The sequence below is a fragment of the Montipora capricornis genome, chromosome 12, assembly GCF_036669925.1.
Source record: "Montipora capricornis isolate CH-2021 chromosome 12, ASM3666992v2, whole genome shotgun sequence".
Classification (NCBI taxonomy): Eukaryota; Metazoa; Cnidaria; class Anthozoa; order Scleractinia; family Acroporidae; genus Montipora; species Montipora capricornis.
In genome coordinates this window covers 19,297,136-19,318,030 of record NC_090894.1, presented here as the reverse complement: position 1 = coordinate 19,318,030, position 20,895 = coordinate 19,297,136, and the positions used below count along the sequence as shown (strand labels likewise).

General features: G+C 38.1%; 2 protein-coding genes across 3 annotated transcripts; one reads left to right on the top strand and one right to left on the bottom strand.

Moving 5' to 3' along the window:
* Positions 1-495: 495 nt before the first annotated feature.
* Positions 496-8,400, bottom strand: LOC138026210 (protein MEMO1-like). The gene is made up of 9 exons (XM_068873442.1): positions 8,240-8,400; positions 8,028-8,109; positions 7,878-7,946; positions 6,433-6,545; positions 5,835-5,946; positions 4,489-4,631; positions 3,802-3,878; positions 2,825-2,929; positions 496-2,337 (listed from the first exon to the last, which is right to left on the bottom strand). Exons 1-9 carry the CDS (start codon positions 8,286-8,288, stop codon positions 2,194-2,196), a joined length of 894 nt encoding a protein of 297 aa, XP_068729543.1. The 5' UTR covers positions 8,289-8,400; the 3' UTR covers positions 496-2,193.
* A 262-nt stretch (positions 8,401-8,662) lies between these two features.
* LOC138026208 (uncharacterized) lies at positions 8,663-20,362 on the top strand. 2 transcript variants are annotated; one of them, XM_068873440.1, is made up of 8 exons: positions 8,663-9,057; positions 11,040-11,445; positions 12,984-13,235; positions 15,529-15,877; positions 16,211-16,399; positions 17,941-18,041; positions 18,649-19,096; positions 19,624-19,773. In XM_068873440.1, the coding sequence occupies exons 1-8, from the start codon at positions 8,722-8,724 to the stop codon at positions 19,643-19,645; spliced, it is 2,103 nt and encodes a 700-aa protein (XP_068729541.1). In that variant the 5' UTR covers positions 8,663-8,721; the 3' UTR covers positions 19,646-19,773. The 2 variants fall into 2 exon arrangements, with proteins under 2 accessions (XP_068729541.1, XP_068729540.1); XM_068873439.1 differs by having other exon boundaries at positions 8,664-9,057; positions 19,684-20,362.
* Positions 20,363-20,895: the final 533 nt, after the last annotated feature.

Genomic DNA, 20,895 nt, shown 5'->3' with positions numbered 1-20,895 from the left:
AACATGCCTTTAAAATCGGTTTTGTTTATTTGCAGAAATTCTGGTTGTTAGATTTTCGTTATAATTTGCATGCAACAAGCTTGTAACGATGCTCACAAGTTAACACTATTTTAAGAAATAAAACAACAAAGAGAACTTCAATTATCCCTTGTTGAAGTTTCACTGGAATATCTAGAATTTCCTCTGTTAAAGTTCAAAATTTTTTCAATACTCCAGTTACTTATTTCTTAAAGTATTTTCGTGCCAAATTTCGTGAAATTCTAACAAGTGGTCCTCAAGAAATAGGCGTATTTCCGAGAAAGCTATTCCGCATTCAATCGCAATTTTTTAACTTACTACACATGCACTGCATTTAACTGGGTTCTTTCGATAACAAAGAAAAGTTCCTTTTCTGACATACATTTCTCATAAAAGACTAAAACCATCAAAACACTCTAGTGCTCAATTGTGAGGAAAAATAGTTCAGATAGCGGAAGCAATGAACAAATAAAACGATTGCTGTATTAAAGCCATGTTTATTTTTTTGCAATCCTTGCGCATGCGCTGCATTGCATTAGCAAGAGGGTGGGTGAAAACTGTGTTCAGCCACCTCAATCCTTGCCTGTTAAGCACAACTGGTTTTACATGTAAATCTAAAATTATCATTTACCTACACATTAGCTTCCCTCAATGGTTGGGGTTGACAGATTTAATTATCTATCCTGTGTGACCTGCATAATTTATGTAGCATTATCATAGAGCTCATTTGCAAATGCTTGCATCTAAGATTCATTTAATAATTTCTGAGGGGTTTTAGAGCTGGAAAGCTGATTTGCAAATTAATTTTGATTGTTTGCGACATCCAGCATGCTTTGTTTTGTTCAACCAAATTTATCAAATTGGCTTTCGAGTGCTAAAAACTATTCAAAGAGGCTTGCTATGCAAACTTTACATTTATCCAGTCAGTTTTCTCCATTTTATTGTGGTTTTATTAAAATCTGTTGTATTCAATAACTTTGTGAAATGTTCCCAGTTCATAACAAAGCTTACACATAAGACAGAACTTATTTATCACAGTTGTGTTGTGAGGACTTAATTAAATACTGTGCAAAACTTAGAACATTTCTCAGCAAAATAGAAACTGCGAACATAGCTTTCTTTTCAAAATTAATAATTTGTTCCAATGACATTCAAAGACCATGTAATTGAAAAAGGTTTCTCTTGGTCTAGATAAAACATGCAAGAAAATAACTCAAACTTTTTCCAACAAGTCTCTGTGTTGTCTTAGAAGAATACATAAATAAAGAAGCTGTAATCAAAGGAAATTGTGCACAAAGAAAAACTTTAACTCACCATGGATGTTGGTGACTTAATGGAATGCTTAAGGGCCTACTGACGTATTTTTTGGGGTGCGTTGCTAAGGATGTAATAGTTAAGTAATTTGAGAGAATTTGGCATTATTTTGGTCAGTTTCTAACTTTTGTAAACCAATGACCCTAAATATGACGTCATCAAGCTACGTCCATGGTAACGTGACCAATAAAAGAAAACTCTAAATTTGTCTACGTGCCACACAATTTGGGTATTTAATCAGTGGTTTCATATTTTGTATTCGTTTTTGCATCCAGCCAAGCATGGTTTTCTTTTTATTTTGAAAAATGTTCTTTTTAGAGAGATAAACGATACTGAAATATCCATAAAATTTTCAAAAAAGATGATTTGAAAAAATCAATGCTTACCTATATTCTGTATTTGGAGGTGAAACGTGCCAGATGAAAAAAACATTAATTCAATTTAAAGACCGCCGGAAGTATAGGTTTTTTCTAAAACCGGAAGTCAGTTTATGCATGCGCAGTTGATCTGAGAACGCGCGCGAGAAAGGGCGAGGAAAAATATTGGATGGAAACAACAGTTTGTGCGGTGAGTTTTGCTTGTGGGTGGGTTTTCTGGTCAGCTCACTATCTGATGACGTCAGTCACCGGAAGTAACATTTCACTTCCCTAGCAACGCTTGAAAAATCCGTCCGTGGGCCCTTAATATGCACACTTCCCACCAAATATGAACATAATATAAAGGAGACATTTCTTAAAGTCCAACATACCGTAGTTAACTTACTGATATGAAGAAGGACCCACTTTATATCACGAGAAAAAACAAAAGCAATTTATCAAGAACTTGTTGACTAATCTGGCTTAATTATACATATACAATGGTTTATGGTCTTGAAAATAGTACTCCAGCAGCATAGCTCACAGAACTGTCATTCACATGATCACAGGCATTTGACTGAGAGTAGTGAATAAATCTTAATGTCCATGGATGAGTTACACCATTCATCTGCCGCAAGACTTCCACTGCCTGCAAAAGAATTCAAGATTGGTAACACGTGTCTATTTTTTTTATCTGGTGCAAGATAAGACCAACCCCTCAAGAAGCATGATCCATCTGAGATGAACTTACTTATCATAAGCTTGCCAAGGCACTTAAGTACAGAATTTATCTAGATGCATAATCCATCATGTACATGTATCTGTCTTTACTTTTATCAGATGAAAAAAATGGATGCTCAACATGTTTGTGTGAGTTTGCTCCAAAGGTATTATAAAGCATGTCTGTTAAGGAGGCTGAAAAGACATGAAAGGGTTTTCAGCTGAGTGGGTGCCAGGATTTACCGAGTTGTAGTTCTTTTCCACTGGAAGGAAACCCACTGTTACCTGTGGAAAACCCTTCCAGCCTCTTTAAAATTGCCAAGAACCAAAGAAAGAAAGAAAAAATCATTTATAATGAAACTGAATACAGTCCTTTTTAAAACTATTATAATTCATAAATATTAATTTACACTTACATTGAGGAGAACACCTATGGGATGTCTTCCACATATTGTGTTTTGATATTTCTTCAGATACTCACTAAATCCTTGAGGATCTAACTTTTCTATAACATCCATGCCCTGCAAAGACAGTAAAGTCCAAACATCACAAATTATAAAGACCAGACACTAAATCCTAAGAGCTTGGAATCTTATTCAAAGCAAATCTAAATTTGTAGCGGGATGGCATTGAACCTAAGCGAACACGTTGGGTGACACACAACTGACGTGCCGACTGTCAAGTTAACAATGCTTGATGTGAACTTCAAGCAGCAGGAGCAGGCTTTCCACAAAAGTGTTTCCTTGATCACTTACATCTCCTCAGGAGGCATCCACAGATATTAGAGAGGTTGGTTAAGCATGACATTTACATCAAACGTCGTGAGTGAAATTTTAGGGTTTTGCCAAAAATGTAAATAATCCTGCTTGATATTTGGTCATTTCTGTCCTGTTAGCTCCAGATATCAAGCAACTTCTCAAAGGAATGGGACAAGTTAAAATTAGAGCATTTTCACGTTTTTATCACAAGCAAGAGCCTGCCGTTTCCCGTTTGCCATTGGCCGTAAATGTCATACTTAACCTCTATTATTCTAGAGTCCTAAATGTTTTCATCAGGAAAAGGGAATGTCTTTGTAATGGCAATGCAAATGGAGAGCCTATCTCACAACACTTTAATTGTTGATAAAATATATTTTGTCATTTAAGAACCCAACACAATGTTTGGAAAAGGATGCCTTGAAAGTAAAGGGCATGTCCTTTCACATCACGTAAATTACAGTCAAGGACGTTTCCCAACTTGAGCTTCTGTGAGGTTTAAAAGTCTGATTTAGTAAGTTGAAGGGTTGTACTGCACCCCAAGATAGGGCCAAACATGTTAAATCTAGTATTTGAACCATGTTTTGTTTTCTCCTTAAAGTATTAGTATTGGGCAAATGTTTATGACACTGTCTTACTTTCTTATCTAGAGCTTCAATGGATTCATAAATGTGACTATAGCTTCTGTCCCAAAAAGTGTACTTAAAGCGCTTTCCTGAAACAGAATTCATACAATTATTGCAGTGAAGAGACAAAGTTAATAATATAATGTGAAAGACATTATTTAAACTGCAAATAGAAGCATATGAACATTCTTTATTATTTCTGTCATGAACATTCATGCTTCTATCTACACTTCAAATAAAATTTCCAAATTCATGTAAAATATATTGAGTCACTTCACACGAATATCCAAAATGACCAGCTCAATTGGTACAACACTTGCAGAGGTCAGGGTTCAAATCTCGTTCAAGCCTGAAACTTTCAGGTTTTTCTTTTGTTACGAAGTAAAAAACTTATTGAAATACAATTGATTACAAAAATCAGCAATATTACACAACATTTTGAAGTCATCTTGACTTCATTTTCAAGTGATAAATGTAATGGCCGTTTGAAGATTAAATTAAGTGGTTGTTTATAACGTCAGCCAACGAATTAGTGTGCACACAATTAAATGTTCAAGAAACAATAACTGCGATGATAAAAATTATTTATAATTGCTGTGACATAAGCCAAACATTGCTCAAGCAAATAATGAATAAATAATGGTAATACTCTGTAAAGTTATAGTGGTCAAATTTGAAGGAGACAATCATGGTGCTTACCCCAGTGACAAAAATCAGAAGAAATGACAAAAAAGTTCTCTGGTCGCACAAGATATTTGCTTAGAAGTTTGCCATACTTTACTTCACTTTCAAAAGTTAATGAGCCAACAAGGATAGGTACAATCTTAAATTGATCCTTTTTACTGCAAAAAGAAACAAATGAAATTAAAGCTGTTGATCTGTCACATACAGATTACATTGAGCATGAAATAAACCCTACAATACTCATCAAATTTGTTGGAACACCCATCTTCATTTCCCCCTCCTTCAATGTTGATTTTCACAACTGCTAGCCGTCACCCGAAAAATTCTCACACAACATTGAATTAGGAGGAAGGGGTGTGTGGCATAAGCTGCGATCTTGTAACACAATGATTCTAGACCATTCGCTAAATGTTCCAACTAAATTTGTCTGGTATTGTAGGTTGTTACTGATACCCCTCCTTATCCACAATTTCTTGAGTCATGGTTTGATGCTTCTCAGCTTTGAAGAATAACTGATAGGGATATCAGTAAGAAAATTAGGATTCAAGGCAATAATTACAACACTCATTTTGTAGTGTTTTCATCAGGGTTGATCTAAGATGTAAATTATGTTTGAGGTAAAAGGCTGCCATCATCACAGTTTAAAGGTGTGTGGGTAGAATTCATGTGCAAAGTTCCCAACAAATACATTGATGGTACTGTTCTTGGAGATAATTATCGCACCACGCCATATGATTGTATGGGTGGTTGGTTTAGCAAGCATGTTCTGACAAGGTACTGAGTTACTTTTTCTTTTGCAAAAAAAAACTGCTTTTTGGTGCTTTTTCAAACATTACCAAACTGGTGTTGTCTTATGTATATATATTTTCACATTACCTAAGGGATGCCCTAGGGGGTTAAAGTACCCTTTCCCCATGCATGAAAACTCCACCAACCTTTAGTGGGTCCGTATTTGATCGACTATAACATTTTAATAACACAACTTGCAACCTACAGTACAACACTGCCATGGCCGCTACAATTCGCTCGCCCACATGTCCTTTAATTTATGCTTAAATGCATTACACAACCCTAAGGGAAAGGCTTTCCTTTCCACACTACAAAATCTCTCTTTTCAGCGAACTACATGTAGAATGATGCACAATAGAGAGAATTTACGATGGGTCTAAAACACAGGTCACTTGTTACAGGTCATTGCTTTACCTTTTTGAAAGTAACCCTAACACTCAATTTGGCCAACCCTTGGCCAAAAAAAGATTAGGCCTAGGGTTAGCCAAATTGAGGATTAGGGTTACTTTCCAAAAGGTAAAACAATGACCTGCAACAAGTGACCTGTGTTTTAGACCCGCCAGAGAATTTACCTTTCCATTACTTTTGCTATGTATGGTAGATGAAGTTCTATACTATGTTCAGTTTCATCATCCTCCCTGCCAAGTTTCTCAAACTCATCTGTAGCTATCAGTTCTTCAATAACTAGAAACAAATTAACAAACAAACAAACAAACAGGAATTCACTTGACCTGATATTTCAATCAGCCAGAAGCAATCAATAACAAGGGCTTTGATGTCAATGTACACCTTTTCCGTGATGCAGGACACCATTTTGTTGTATTAAAAGCTCAATTTTACATGCTACATGTCCCTTTTTTTGTTATCTTTATTTTTGTCCTTCCTTTTTGACATAATAGGCTGATTTAAAAACACAACGGGAAGTTCAGTTAACCATGGCACACGCAGCAAATCAGTCTGGGTTCTACTCTAATATATGACCTAATATTCTGCACGTGGCTTCGGCAAATCAGCCCAATATCTGGAACAAACAACCTCATTTCCAGGTTCTCTCTTCTTTCCTTTCCCTGAAGTGGGTAAGGGATAAAGAGAGACCCAGGTAATGAGGTTGCAGAAAAAATTATTGCAAAGATTAGTAAAGAACTAAAGGGCTTTAGGAAGAATGCTCACTGGTTGTGTCTACTGCTAGATTGTACAATGGAGTCTGATATTGTGTTAAAGTTGTCACTGCACAGCCAGGCAAATACTTGTGATGAGAAGGGCCCAAGATAAATATCCTCTTTCTAAACAAACAAAAAACATTAATGTAAGAGTGATTTAAGTCATACATGAAACATGAACTAAGGGACAGGTGCCTTGAAATGAAGAGAAAGTCTCACTTCCAACAAAGCAACATAAGTAACCAAGGAAACCTTGTGGCCGAGAATCACCAGGGACTGACACAAGGAAAACTTACCAAGAGCAATAATGTCATTCTTAACAGTAGTGCGGAAGTGGTGGCAGCCAATTTAGGCCTTGGAGTGAAAACAGTGGTCTATAAAGATTGCTCAGGAAGCAGAAATCTACAGAGCCCAAAAAGCAGAGATCTTCTTATGCCAAGGCTTAACATTAGCATCAGCTCAAAACGTTTGCATAATTCATCAGTCAATTCCAGCAGTGCCCATCCCCCCCCGGGCATTAGCTCTTTTTTTTAAAAATGGGCAAATTCCCCGGGGTGGGGACACATAAGCTGTGTAAATGCCCTGGGGTGGGGACGAAGAAAGGATCGTTGCCTTCCAATAGGCGCCTGTATTCGCAGGCTACTTTGTCTGTCAAGAATCAAGACATCTTAAATGATCTTTCATCGCATTTTACGCTCGCAAGATCTGTCTTGAAGACCGCATCATTTGAATTCGCAACCCTTCGGTGTTTCATATAACTCCACTTTCATGAATTTAAAAATTGCTAGGCTAGTTTTGAATGCGGAATGCGAAGTAGTCTTGTTTACGCAGTCTTCACGTTAGTGATTGTTTTGTGATATTAGTTCACCTTGTTGCTTTTATATATTTATATGCTTACAAGTTTAAATGAAGAAATACCTAAAATTGAGAAAACATACCTTTAAAAACATCCACAAGTTTTTCGAGTCCGTGACGTACAAGCCAGTCTTTAACGAAGGCCTCGTCTTTTCCGATAAACTCTTCCATGTTAATTCAAAAACATGTGTATCAATGCCCAGGGGTTGCCCCGGGGTAGGCTAATGCCCAGCCCCGGGCTGCGATAAAATTGCGAGAGCCCCACCCCTGGGACTGACAATTTCAGCAAATGCCCCGCGGTTGCCCGGGGGGATGGGCACCGCTGGAATTGATTGATGCATAAACCATTGTGTTCAAATGCTCTTAGGAATATGCAGTGTCCCTAATAGCAGTTGAAAACAATAGTAAACATGTATGCAAAATTTGGGGGGGGGGGGGGGGGTAAACAAAGTGTATTATGGGGCATTTGAAAATAGAGAATTGCAAAACACTTCATTGCGCTAAAAATAATTGTCAATAACCTCTTTTAACATTGGAAACTAGGATTCACAATTGATCTTTTCTTAAATGTCTGTTGTCATACATTCATTTAGTACTTACACTCTACTAGGGTCAAGTTGTTTGTATGCGTGTGCTCCACATGAACCACAGTAAGAATAACCTGCGTGTCTTTTGTAAAAGAAAAGGACAAAGCTATTTTTAGCATACAATATGCGGGCAAGCAAATATTACAATAAAATATATACTTACGGCGCAATAATAGCCTTTGCTGGTCGAAATGAAGGGCTCGCTTTAGATAACCAGCCTTCTAACTTCGTGTTCAACTCCCGAGCTGTATTTTTACATTGAAGAAATCGACAAAACACAAAAAAAGATACTAATGAAAACATTGAAAAACACCGGCATTGTACTTGTATGACGTTCTGTTTCAAACAAGATGCACCATCCTTAAATATTCTTACGATTAGAAGGATACCAACTTCCTGAATGACTAGCTCGACGCATCGACATAATATTCGATTTGAAAGCGCACAAAGGATTGCTCGAATTAACGGGAAGAGAGGAACACAATAGAAACCTTCGAGATAAAACAAGAAAAGCAACGAATCTGCGGGGGAATGGGTACGCACAATCAAAGAAATTGGGTGAGTGCTTCATATACAGTACTTTAACTTTTTATGCGGCCAATTTTCTTGCTGAGGACACTTTGAGTACCTGAGGCGCTTTTTTCTTACTTACTATAAGAAAATTAACAACAATAGTGCTACAATGCTCTTTCATGAAAGAAAAGTTGAACAAACATATTAACTACAGTTGGATACGCTATAATTCCTGTATATGAACAACGACCTGAAATGGTGCAAAACCGCTCCTTATTTATTGTGATTGCACATTCAGCTGGCGCTTGTGCGTGTTCCACGTGCCACGGGGTCCGTGCCACGCTATGAAAGTGTTAGAGTACACCGCAAAATCGTTTTACGATTTATTAAGGCTTCGAGCCACGAAACATTTGTCAAGAAGTGATAGCTGGCTAAAGGACGCATTTTCAGACAAGGCAAACGATCCAGAACTATATTTTCAAAAATACTTCGCACTTTCTCCTGATCAAGGTGAAGATGAAATTTTGGAGGTGCTTGCTGTCAACTACTTTTCAGAATCAAATTGTGGTTTGGTTAAATTTTTGCGTTTGGAAAATGAACACGTAAAGGGGAACTGTAGACTGAGAAGTTATGACGTTGAGCAAAGTTTGATGAAAGCGGCAAAGATCGCCCTAGATAAGGTAACTATGACAATTGCAGACTGCCTAGAAACCCCGCATGGGGGGGGGGGGGGGGGAAGGGGGAGGAAACTCCCATATGGAAAGGGGAGGGATGCTCGTCATCTCGCTTAGGGGTGTAAATTTTGGATTTTGGTCTCACTTAGGGTCTCCTTTAGAGTTGCTTGCGAAGAAATAAAAAAGTGTACATTTACTTGAGGGGTCAACAAAAGCCTGGGCCACACCCAGATTGGTCTCCTTTAGGGGGGCTAATTTAAAATTTCCGACGAGCATCCCTTCTTTTTTTTATATGGGAGTCTTTCCCTGGCTACAAATAGCACTGATAAACAGTATTTAAGTCTAAGCACCCATTAGAAAACAGTTAGCTTTCAATAACTGTGATTTAGGGTCTGCGGTCCGTCTGCAAGTGTCAGACACCGACTTTGAACCTATCAGTATTTACTAAAGGGAACCTCCACTCTTTATATACAACAGAACAAGATTAAACCAAAGGAAATTATGTTTACAAACAAGTTTGTTGGACATTTGTTTTTAAAACAGTGTTTATATCAAGAAAAGTGAATTTTAAAATCTCTTATTTACTTTCAAATTTCACAGGTTCAGCCATCTTGAATAATTATTGTGACATGTTACGGTTGTGCTATAATGTTCTGACACAATATGGTCAAGGAACTCGTCAGCAATAAAGCAACTGTGAATGTGATCTAGGGTCGGAAAAAGTCATTATTTTGACAACTTTGTTTTGCAAAGTAGTTACTGGTTGCAGGTAGATTGGGTATGTGAGACCCTAAACTTGTATACATAAATTAAAGGGGTAAATTAGGGCATAGTAAAGCATAATTTATTATTAGCATATTAGCATAATACAACATGCTACCTCAATTTGGAAAATAGCTGACAATAGCACAGCAAGTAGCCAAGAATAAATTCATCCGGTTGAAGGTTCTATTGAAGCTGCAGTAAGTTATGCTCTGAGCATCAAAGGGACCTGGAAACAAGATTGTTCCCAGTGTCTTGCAACACCTGGCATTCTTCAAGATGGCAAACACAGGGAAAGAGAAGACAAACACAACCGTAATTAAAACAATGCCTTTAGTTCATTTCCAGTATTGGTAAATTCTAGTGATAATTCGGTATACTAACAGATATTCAATTTTTTTTATTAACACATCGAATGACCTTTAAACTTTGTAGAGAATAATTTGCAATCTTCTTAGTCACTTTGATCAACGGCCAAAATTCAGCCGGCAATCACCCCTCTCTTAAGGGGCAATTTTTGCCGGCAGCCAGTGCTTAGCGACATCAATCCCTGCAATAGGTGACGTCAATGATAATTATCTTCGGTATTGTCACCAGTGTGTCTCAGGACATTGGTTACAGAATCAAGTCCTAGAGTTTCATGGGTGTGTTTTGTGTTCCACCTAGTTTTAACCATTAATTTAAACCACAAAAAAAATAACGGTGCCTTAATTAAGTAACCCTCAGTGGACTGTCCTGGACCACCCCCATTGGCAATTAAAATTGTCTGGTGTTAGACAGAGTAAAATTGTCTAACTCCCACTATAGAAGTCAATGGGTTAAAGATGAAATGGTACAAAGTATAAACTTTGATTTGTTACAAGTCCATCAAGTGAGCAACTCAAACACTTTGCAGCACAGACTGGTAATCGTCTTTAAATTACAAATTCAGGTGGTTTGAAACGTACAAGTGCTTGCTAATATTCTACAATTTACAGATTTTGTAGCTGTGCTGGCTATAAGAAATTGGTTCAGTGGTACTGAAGTACAGCTGTAGGACGGTGTGAATCAAATCAAAGTTTTCAGTCCACAAACTTGAATGTTGGTGGGTTAGAAAAGTTGAGCGAGTGATTAAAACTTTGATTACATTTTTTTTGTGACTTGAAAACTCAAGCAACATTACCTAAAATTTTCATATCCTGTGGAACTTTTATAACATGGTTATTTTCAATCTTTCTGTTCCACAGGGGGCTCAAACGAATCAATACCAAGATGTATGCGAAGTCTTTTGCCATGTAACAATCCCTTTCAACAGCTCAAGAACAAAGAACCTACTTATCTGTTTATATGACATAGGATTCAGACTGGTAGAGACGGAACTACATTTGAACAATTCACTGAAAAATAAACGTTTTCTCCTTCTGGTTTACAAGCCTTCATTACTTCCAGATTACCATGTTGAGAATGGCACTCTTCCTCGTCAAATTCAAGCAGATGTCATCATTAAGTATTTGAAAGACCTACTTGCCTTCACTGAACATGCCCAGAGCAGTTTTAAGGAACACCATGTGAAAGAACTCAGTTTGTTGATGCGCAATCTTGAGAAAAATGCCATAACAAAGGTTTTTGTGCTGTCATCATTTCCTTGGTATGGTGAGTAACACTAGATGGCCCGAAAAACCATTTGTAAAGCCAGCACCTACTTCTGGCCCCAGTTGTTTAAAAGATGGATCGTGCTATCCACTGGATAAATCACTAGCCAATGGATAATTAAATAATAGCAAAATCAATTGCACTATCCAATGGATTGTGATTTATCCGGTGGTTAGCATTAGCCACCTTTTGAACAACTGAGGCCAGATCTTTAAGTACCGGTATGTTTTCAAGATAACTAAAAGCTAAATGACTGTGAAATTTGATGCCTGTCTTAAAACCTCACCTTTCTTAAGATACAAACAAGGGAATTGTGACATCTGGAAAGCTTCAGAATTTTGAGAAATGGACTCTGGTGCATTGAAGGGACCCTGACCCAGGCAAACAAAACAACAAGGTTTCTGGAAACATGCCCTGTCTCACCAGGGTTGGCACATGCAACATTTGTTGTCAAAGCATATTTTATTTCTGAGAAGCAGAAGTGTTCCTGGGTTTCTTCAGAAACATTTTGCTTGCATGTGTGCAGGCAGAAACATGTTAAAACAATGCTCTTGCAACAATGTGTCATTATTTTCTGGGGCCTTGAGGTTATTGGCCAGGAGTGGGGCAACAAGTTTGTTTCAAGAAAAGTATATTTATGGCAACCCTAACTGCATACCCCACCAAGGTACCATGACAATGAATTAGGTTGGGGAATACTTACCAAAGGAAAGGAAAGGAAAGGAAAGGAACTTTATTTAAGTGTCTAATCTTCCAGTGCCGTAGAGCAGTAATCAGGACATTGTAAATTAAAATTAACAAGTTAACACAAATCAAATCAAATTTTGGTTTTTGAAGAGAGGGGAAACCGGAGTTCCTGGAGAAAACCTCTCGGTGCAGAGTAGAGAACCAACAAATTCAACCCACATATGACGCCGAGTCTGGGAATCGAACCCAGGCCACATTGGTGGCAGGTGAGTGCTCTCACCACTGTGCCATCCCTGCACCCCATTATTTAATAGAACCTGGGTGGAGTGGTTCCAGAGGGCGGATGGAACTTTGCATATGAAGGGGTGGGGATGGTTGTTGGAAATTTTGAATTAAACCCCTGAGCATGGCCCAGGCTTTTGTGACCCCTAAAGGAGACCATATTTAAAACATATTAAATGTATTTTTTTATATTCCTTGGCTACATATTGATTGCCCAGAACACCCTAAGTGAGACTAAAATCCGAAATTTACACCCCTAAGGAAGACGACAAGCATCCCTGCGCTTTTCATATGAGAGTCCTTACCCCCCCCCCCCCCCTCCCCGTCCCCCCCGTCCTTTCTGGGGGAGTGGTAGATGCAAAAGTTCTGTGATAATCTACAGCGGTATCAGAACTGATCCTACTCAAGGGCCAACAGGTAAACAATTGTGAATGCAGATAAAGGGAGGCCCTTGAGCAGCTCTAAACTGCCCTTAAAATGCATTAATTAGCACCAGTAATTTTGATGAGTCCTTTACATCCTGCCACTCTAAAATAGACTTTGTACTCAAATTATCTCTGTGTTTCTAGGTAAACCTGGTACTTCTGATAATCAAGTGGCAGTTATTGGTGGAGGGATGGCTGGTCTTGCTGCAGCTGCAGCTTTGTCGGAGGCTGGCTTTGATGTAATACTACTAGAGGCTTCTAACTACCTAGGTGGTAGAGTGAAGCAAGTAACACCTTTCAAAGGATTTGCTCCTATCGATCTTGGTGGAGAGTTTATTCATGGATCAGACAGCATCATTAACAGGCTTGCCAGGGAAAATGGATGGCCTTTTCAAGGTGCAAGGAGATGTCTTGCTTATGTTAAAATGTGCACAATGGAAGTAAAACAAATAAGCTTTCTCCTGTACGACCGTCCAGGTGTCAGTGTAGTGCTGAGAATTAGGACTGTTTAGGATGACGTAGTCTGACATTTCCACAACCTGAGAAGAAATAAGTCAAGTGATTGAAGATGAAGATGAGCAGGGACGGTGGAGCTGGGGGGCTTCAAGCAAAAATAGAAAATAAGAAGTAAAACGTCTGTCATTTTACGGTTGACCCACGTTTATTTTGTTATATCTCGTTGAGAATGCTGAAAGAAACATTTCCGAGCTTCAAAATTTCAAAATTTTCTGGCGGATAATTTTCCCAGAACCCCCTACAGGTTAGCGCCTCCAGGGCTTGCTTGTTACCCCCCCCCCCTCCCCCCCCTAATACAAAATAAGCTCCACCGTCCCTGATGACTTCCACTCTGGTTGTTGAAATGTCGGTCAATGTCATCCTAAATAGACCAATTTCGATACATTAAAATTCAGTCTGAAACAAAAGACATCATCTTGAGGCTCTGGGGAAAAAATATAAAGATTTGTATGAGTTTATTCCCCAGACCCTCGATATGATGCCTTTTGTTTCAGATTGAATTTTAATACATGTATATGGAAAGTGCCATTCAGTCCTTCTCAGGACTACACTTACCTGGATGATCATACTTCACATCATTATGATATGACTCCTGGGTTCAAACCATTTACAATCTCTTGATTTAATGCCAGAATGAGTATCCACATAGACAATAATGCAAGTGCATAATTACCCTTACCCTAACCCTAACCCTAACTGTTTACAAATAGTAACATTACGCCTAAAAACATTTTTTTGTTTAGGCCTAATTAGGGTTAAGGTTAAACTTTAATGAATGTTTGGGATACTATCTGTATTGGTAATCTGTTAAACCTGTGGTTTGCACCTGCCCCAAATTGACCTGGGTTGAAACAACTTGTATACCTGCCAACTCTCATGCCTAAGGCGTGAGTCTCACGCCTGCGAGTTGAAAACTTCGATCTCACGCCGGCTCACGCTTGTGGGCCAATTTCTCACGCCTGATTGAAAAATGTGAGTTGTTACCGTCTTGCTTGACACAATTTTCAAAAATATGTTAACTCAGACCCATGCAAGGAACGAAAACCATGTGTAAAATGAATAAATGACAATACCCTCCTCGCGATCTCTGATTTTTTAAGTGAAAAGCACTGGGAGCGAGCTTGCGTTTATATGCGTTTCTTCATCTTGGAAAGACCCCGGGGGAAGGGGGGGTACTCCCCTATATAAGGTATATAGGTATGTGCCGCCCCAAAGGGTATGGTTTTTGAGCCGTTTTGGTCTGAAAACGGGTATAGATTTTGACAATTATGGTCTGAAATCGGGTCGGGTTTTTGGGGCCGGGAACATTTACGAAAGCTTACAAACATATTTTTCTTCTCAGTACGTAACTGGAACGACGAACTGAACTGAACTTCAAATGATTTTTTTTTTTTCATTTAAATTGATACAAAAGAGATAGATTTATGTTCAATGTTAGTAGGCCTTATAATGTATAATAACGAGTCAATGTATTTTCATTCCTTTCGAGTTCATTTTTTTTATATTATTGTTCTGTTCTGTTATTCTGTTCCCGTTAGATCGATTAGTATATCTGCAAACTGTTTTCATGACGGCACAATTTAAAGCGTGAATTATTCTAGAATTTATGTGCCTGATGCAATTCTCAGTGTTTTATACTTCCTAATAAAAAAATATTATGCTTTAACGTAATATACTTTGTTGTGATTTCACTCGGATACTATAATAATGTAACGATCTTATAAAGCCATGTCTGAAAACGGGTGTATATTTGCAAGTTCAGGTCTGAAAACGGGTGTGGAAAAGGGCATGTTTAGGTCTGAAATAGGGTCGGGATTTGAAGACCCGGGCGGCACACCCCCACCAAGAATTCCGAGGAGTACCTTCGAAAGCCTTTGGAAATGTTTGTGTCGTCTTCAAAAATCCCAGCACTCCCAGGATAAAAATCTCACGCCTATATCTCAGAAAAAGTAGGCATGTATAACCTTGATCTAGGTTGAAACAAAATGACCTAGTTTGGTTGCAGATTAACCTGAGGAACAAAATGGTCCGCAACAGATACATGAAAAAGACCTTAAAAGACCTTTTAATTGTGTACATCAAACCAAAAAAAAAAAAAATGGAGCCCTTATGGGGGGAAACCCTGTCGTGTAGATCCATTGTTTTTTAACCTGATCTTAATGTTTGTTTGCAGGGTTATCAATGTGCAACAGTGAAAAAAAAGACTTGATCTTCCACAAGGGCATCTTACACCCATTGCTGGGTGATCATCCTGATATAAAAAAGGCATGGGAAGCTTGGGATGAGATTATTATGTTATGGGACAAGGCAGATGAAGGTGACTGTTCCCTACAGAACTTAGAATGTTCAAGTAAAACATGTGAAAATACCAAAGTTTTTCCTAACAGTGAAAGAACACTTGAGCTAGAAAGTGACATGTCAGCTTATGGCTACACTGGTAAGGAGGTGGTAGGCAGTGAAGCAGAGTTTGTAAAGACTAGAGGTGATAAAAATCAAGAAAATAAGGCACATGTTAACTCGAGGTAAGGTGTTTTTGTAAATGCCAGTAAGTGTTAATAGCGATTTGGCTCGCTCAACAGTCCCCGTTATTGTTTGAAAGATTGATCAGCTGCACTATCTTTCATGATATTAATTAGTGAAAGTCATAGACAATTATTATTTATTTATCCCCAGGACAAATAACTTATTTAGTAGCTATTTCCACTGTAAAGCCCTATGAACTATCCCAGCAACTATGGCTTGGTGATATTATATCCTGTATTACAAACTTTATTTTTATTTTTAAGAAGTAAAGACATTTCCTCTGTTCAAATAAGACCTTGGGGTATACTTCCAGTTTTTTTTCTTTTTTGTAGTGGGCTGCTCTCGCCAGATGGAGACATGACCATTTTGGAGTGGATGGAAAAAAAGCAGTACAGTAGGGATGTGATTGCAGTGCTTGATGCAATGTACTGTCAGACGGCAGGTGCCAAGCCCACTCAGATGGGAGTTATGGAATCCTCTCGTGAAGAAAATGCTTGGGAATATGGTGAGGGTAATCATAGGTAAGTTATCAGCAGTGCAAGGGCTAATTTCTTTTCATATTTGTATCATTCACAAGGGGCTTTAAAAACGTGTTGTCAATCAAGAAATTCTCAAGATTTTACAAGTGTTTTTTCTATACCCAAAAATTGCTATTTGTAATCATACAGTCATGCAAAAAAACTTCCCTGCTCATGTAAGGTTCATTATGGTACAGTTAATCAAGAGAAAATTAAAAAGAAATGCTTCCAGACAAAAGCAGTTTACTGCTTGCTTGAAAAATGTTAACACTTAAACTTTTCCTGGTAAAGTAAGAGAATTTATTCTCAAAACCCAATCCAGTAAGTAAAATTATGCCAACGACGTATATTGTTTGTGCTTATTTTTTGTCGTAGATTTTAAATGTGTGTATCTGTTGTTATTTTGTTTTTTGTTGTAGTTGCTACAAATTGCATAAATTATTACCTTTCCTTAGCTTGGGGCTAACTTGAAAACTTTAGTTTATTTAGCCCCTAGACCCCTTTAAATTGTAAAAGTTTACCATTTCTTCTGCCCTTTTATACAGTAGCTCTAAAATTCCTTTAAAAATGTAATGCTAAAAGTAGAAAAAGGTGTAATAATGAAGATTGTTGTTAACAAAGGAAAGGGTATACTACATCAAAAGAGAAATAAAGCATTTATTTTTTTGGGTGGGTTGAAAACTTGTGCACCACACACTTATGAAAAGGAGTGTGCCTCATCTTCGATTTTTACCCCAACCTCATTGCCCATTTTAACCCAATGCCCATTTTAGGCAGAAAAGATACCCCTTTTGTATACCTTCCATTGACAAATGGAACCCCTTTCATATACCTTCCATTGGAAAATAGTAGCCCTTTCACAAACCTACTTAAGAACACTACATCCCCTTTCTAGCCCTCAGTCATAATTAAGGTATGTGTGTTCGAAATATTTTAATGAAAGGCCCTTTTAAATACCAAAATGACAGATTCCCCAACCCTTTCGTGAACTTCGACTAGTGAAATCCCTACCCTTTCATATACCTGAAGCGTGACAAAGGTACCCCTTTCGAGCGGAGCCTCCCCGTATAGGCCATTATAGGGAGTGGAAATGTAGGCAAGAGGTGTAATATTCTCGCGTTCATCACTGTTCTATCGCACTTGATCCACAAAATCGATTTCAAAGGAGGCTTTTAGAGCAGACGAAGATCACTTGAAAGATACTTTCTTCTGCAAATTTAGTCTGAGAGTGCAGTAATTCAAAGAAGGGAAGTGGTGTGTTTGTTGTGAGCTTAATTAACTTTTGCGAGAAACTAAAAAGAGGCATGCATGTTGTTTGTTCATCATGACATTATTAAGCGAAGAGTTTTGTGACAGGTACGTGACTAATTACGATGAAAATGTCACTCAAGTAAAATATTAAACGTGGTCTGCCACAGGCATCCTATGTAAAATGGTGAAAGGTACACGATTACACTAAAATGTTTCCAAGCATGCCTGTGTCATTCTTGTATAAATTTATAATTTAATTTTTTTCCAAATTGTTTCTTCTAATTTTCTTTTAGGCTGGAAGATTCTTATTCAAAGTTGGTAGCGTATTTTATTGACAAATGTACCAGAGTCGACAAGCGTCTTTGTTGGCAAGTCAAGGAAATTGATTGGAGAGGTTGGTCAGAAATTAAGTTTGCTTCCAACTAATTATATGAACAAAAAAAACAGTTGCTGTTACACCGAGGCCTGAAAAATTAAATTTTGAGTATAACGACGATTTTCTGAGGTAAATGTACCATTGTACCTATCAATAGATACATAAAAAGATGAGAAGAAGAGCCCATCACTAACAGCTCTCTAGGTTTTGAATTCTCAAGGATGTACATGTATAACAAAGCAGGAAGAAGTATTCTCGCGCATTACTCTCTGACATAGTTATTGTTTATCACGGGAACTTTAATACTGGAGTGTAACATCTATTTCCTCGGTCTACAAGACACTACGGTAAATCTTTCGAGGACCTCGGGAGATGTCTTTGCCATGGTGCATGTAACCAATAACTTTGCACCCACTGCGCGTGCATTTTACATAATTTTAGTAAATTCTTTGCCGTTGTCTGCAAATACCAAAATTTTCCATTGTGTGGAGAACGTCAGCGCGAGAAGATTAAATGAAAAAATACATCAGATTTCCGCACACAGACGCGCATTAAAACCAATGTAGGTGGGAATAACTTTCAGCACTCGTAAAAAGTTTTCTTTTTTTTTTTAATTGAATGGTAGGTAAAAATTTAGAGACTGTCGATGGAGAAATTGACCAATCAAAGTCTGGTGGGAACATTCTGTTGAAAAATCAACTTGGCAAAATGATGTCAGCTAACTATGTTGTTGTTACGGTGCCACTGACAATTCTCAAAGATGGCGACATCAACTTTATTCCGTCTTTGCCCGAAATCAAGAGGAAAGCGATAGACACCATTCAAATGACAGGCGCCTTGAAGATTGTTTGCCGCTTCAAGTCAAAGTTCTGGCCAGACGACTTGAGTCTAGTTTACGCTGTTGGGGGATTCATTAGCCAAATATGGATGTACTCACGTGACTCCCTTTATGGTGCTGACAAGTGTCATGTGATAGCTGGATTTCAAACTGCCCAGCATGCAGAAGAGAAGATCAGTCTAAGCGGAAAGGAAGTTTTGGATGGATTCCTTCAACAGTTGAATGAGATATTTAGGTTTGTTCATAGGAATGCAAGTGTTTTTCCCATCGTCATCGTGTATACAGTAGTACAAAGTTAAAGCAATTGTGACGATGTGTACAGCTCCTGTATCGTCATAAGATAGTAATATTATTGGTTAAAAGAAAAAAATTGCACTAAATGTTAAACTCTCATTTTAGTTTTCTTTCCTCTGACAAGCCCACGACCGTGAATCTTTTCATTCTCCTTCTTAATTTCAAAACCGCTCGTATCAATGCAAGTGAAACACTTATTTAAAAAATCAATGTGTGATTGCCTTTTACAACCTGGCCACGTGTTAATGGAGTTTTCTACTAAAACCAAAGAAAAAGTGTCACTGGTCTCCTGAAAGATTGTTGAAAGTCACTTACGAGGGAATACAACTTTTGTTTGCTTAACAGACAAAATTAATGAGCATTTTAGTGACCTTTCTCTTTGGCACGTGTGTCACCTTTTCTTTGTGCAGACCCTAGTGCGTGGCACTAGGGGATTTTAGTGGGCAATATTATTATTCTCCATTGCAGGTCAACAAAGAAGCCCTGCTAAATTCAACTGGTGTGTTAACTTTTTTAAATATTTTTTAGCACCCAGTCTGACCCACAACCTGCTACAGACTCGCTGATGGACTACGTTTATTACCATTGGTCAAATCATCCTTTTATTCGCGGAGGATATAGCTCGCCTACTGTCTTTGCACACAGGATGCGTCATGCACTTGCTTGCCCTGTTCAAGATCGTTTGTTCTTTGCTGGTGAAGCCACTAGTCTCACAGCCTGTGCTACTGTTCACACTGCGATGGAAACTGGGTTTAGGGCAGCACAGGAGATTTGCAATTTGGTTGATGGCGGTAGATTAAACAATGCAAGTGATTTGCCAAAGTTGTAACATAACAAGAATGACATACTCTTAATAGGTACAACCACTTGCTGGATTTTTGGGGGGAATTGTCACCCCTCTCCCTGCCAACGCATTTCTAATGGTCTGTCCCTAACCATTAGCAAATATTGACAAGGGTAGTTCAAATTGATTCCACTAATCATGACATGGCATGATGACCTCAGAGCTGATCAAACTGATCAGTTCTAATCCCAGTTTAAGATAAATAATAATACAAGAACAATAATAATAATAATAATAATAATAATAATAATGATGATAATGATGATGATGATCATGATAATTATAATAATAACAACAAAAGTAATAATTATTGTATTGAAGGATAAAAGGGTTCAACTAAAGAGGAAGGAAACTAAGCCACTGACAATTCGCGCTTGTTTGTTTTTGTTCGACATTTTTGTTTATGTTCTGTTTTTACGCTTATTTTTCAAGGTCATGTGAAAGTCTCTCTAAAGGAGCAGGAGTGTTTTATGGGGTTCAAAGCTCATGCATGTGATGTTTTGTCGGTGTTTTGATAGGCTGTTTTGCTCATGAATTATTAATGTCACCCCCCTCCCCCCAAAATCAATAGGGAACTTAAGCAACGACGACGGCGACGGCACCGAGAACGTCATCTTAAAATATAAATTCGCGTCATTGTAATCACTTTGTAAACATGTCAACCCTTCTTATATGACAAGGGTGTGGTAGTCCCTCAAAAATGACATTGGTCGGGACGGCGCTTAATTTAGGGGAGAAAATGAAACTTTAGCGTCAAGTGATGACGTTCTCCTTAAAACGTAAAATTTGACTATTTCACGTTGTTGTTTTGCTGACGACGGCAAAGAAATGGACAAAAGTGAAAAACGCACGCGCAGGGCGTGCAAAGCTATTGTTTTTGCCTACTAAATATGCGC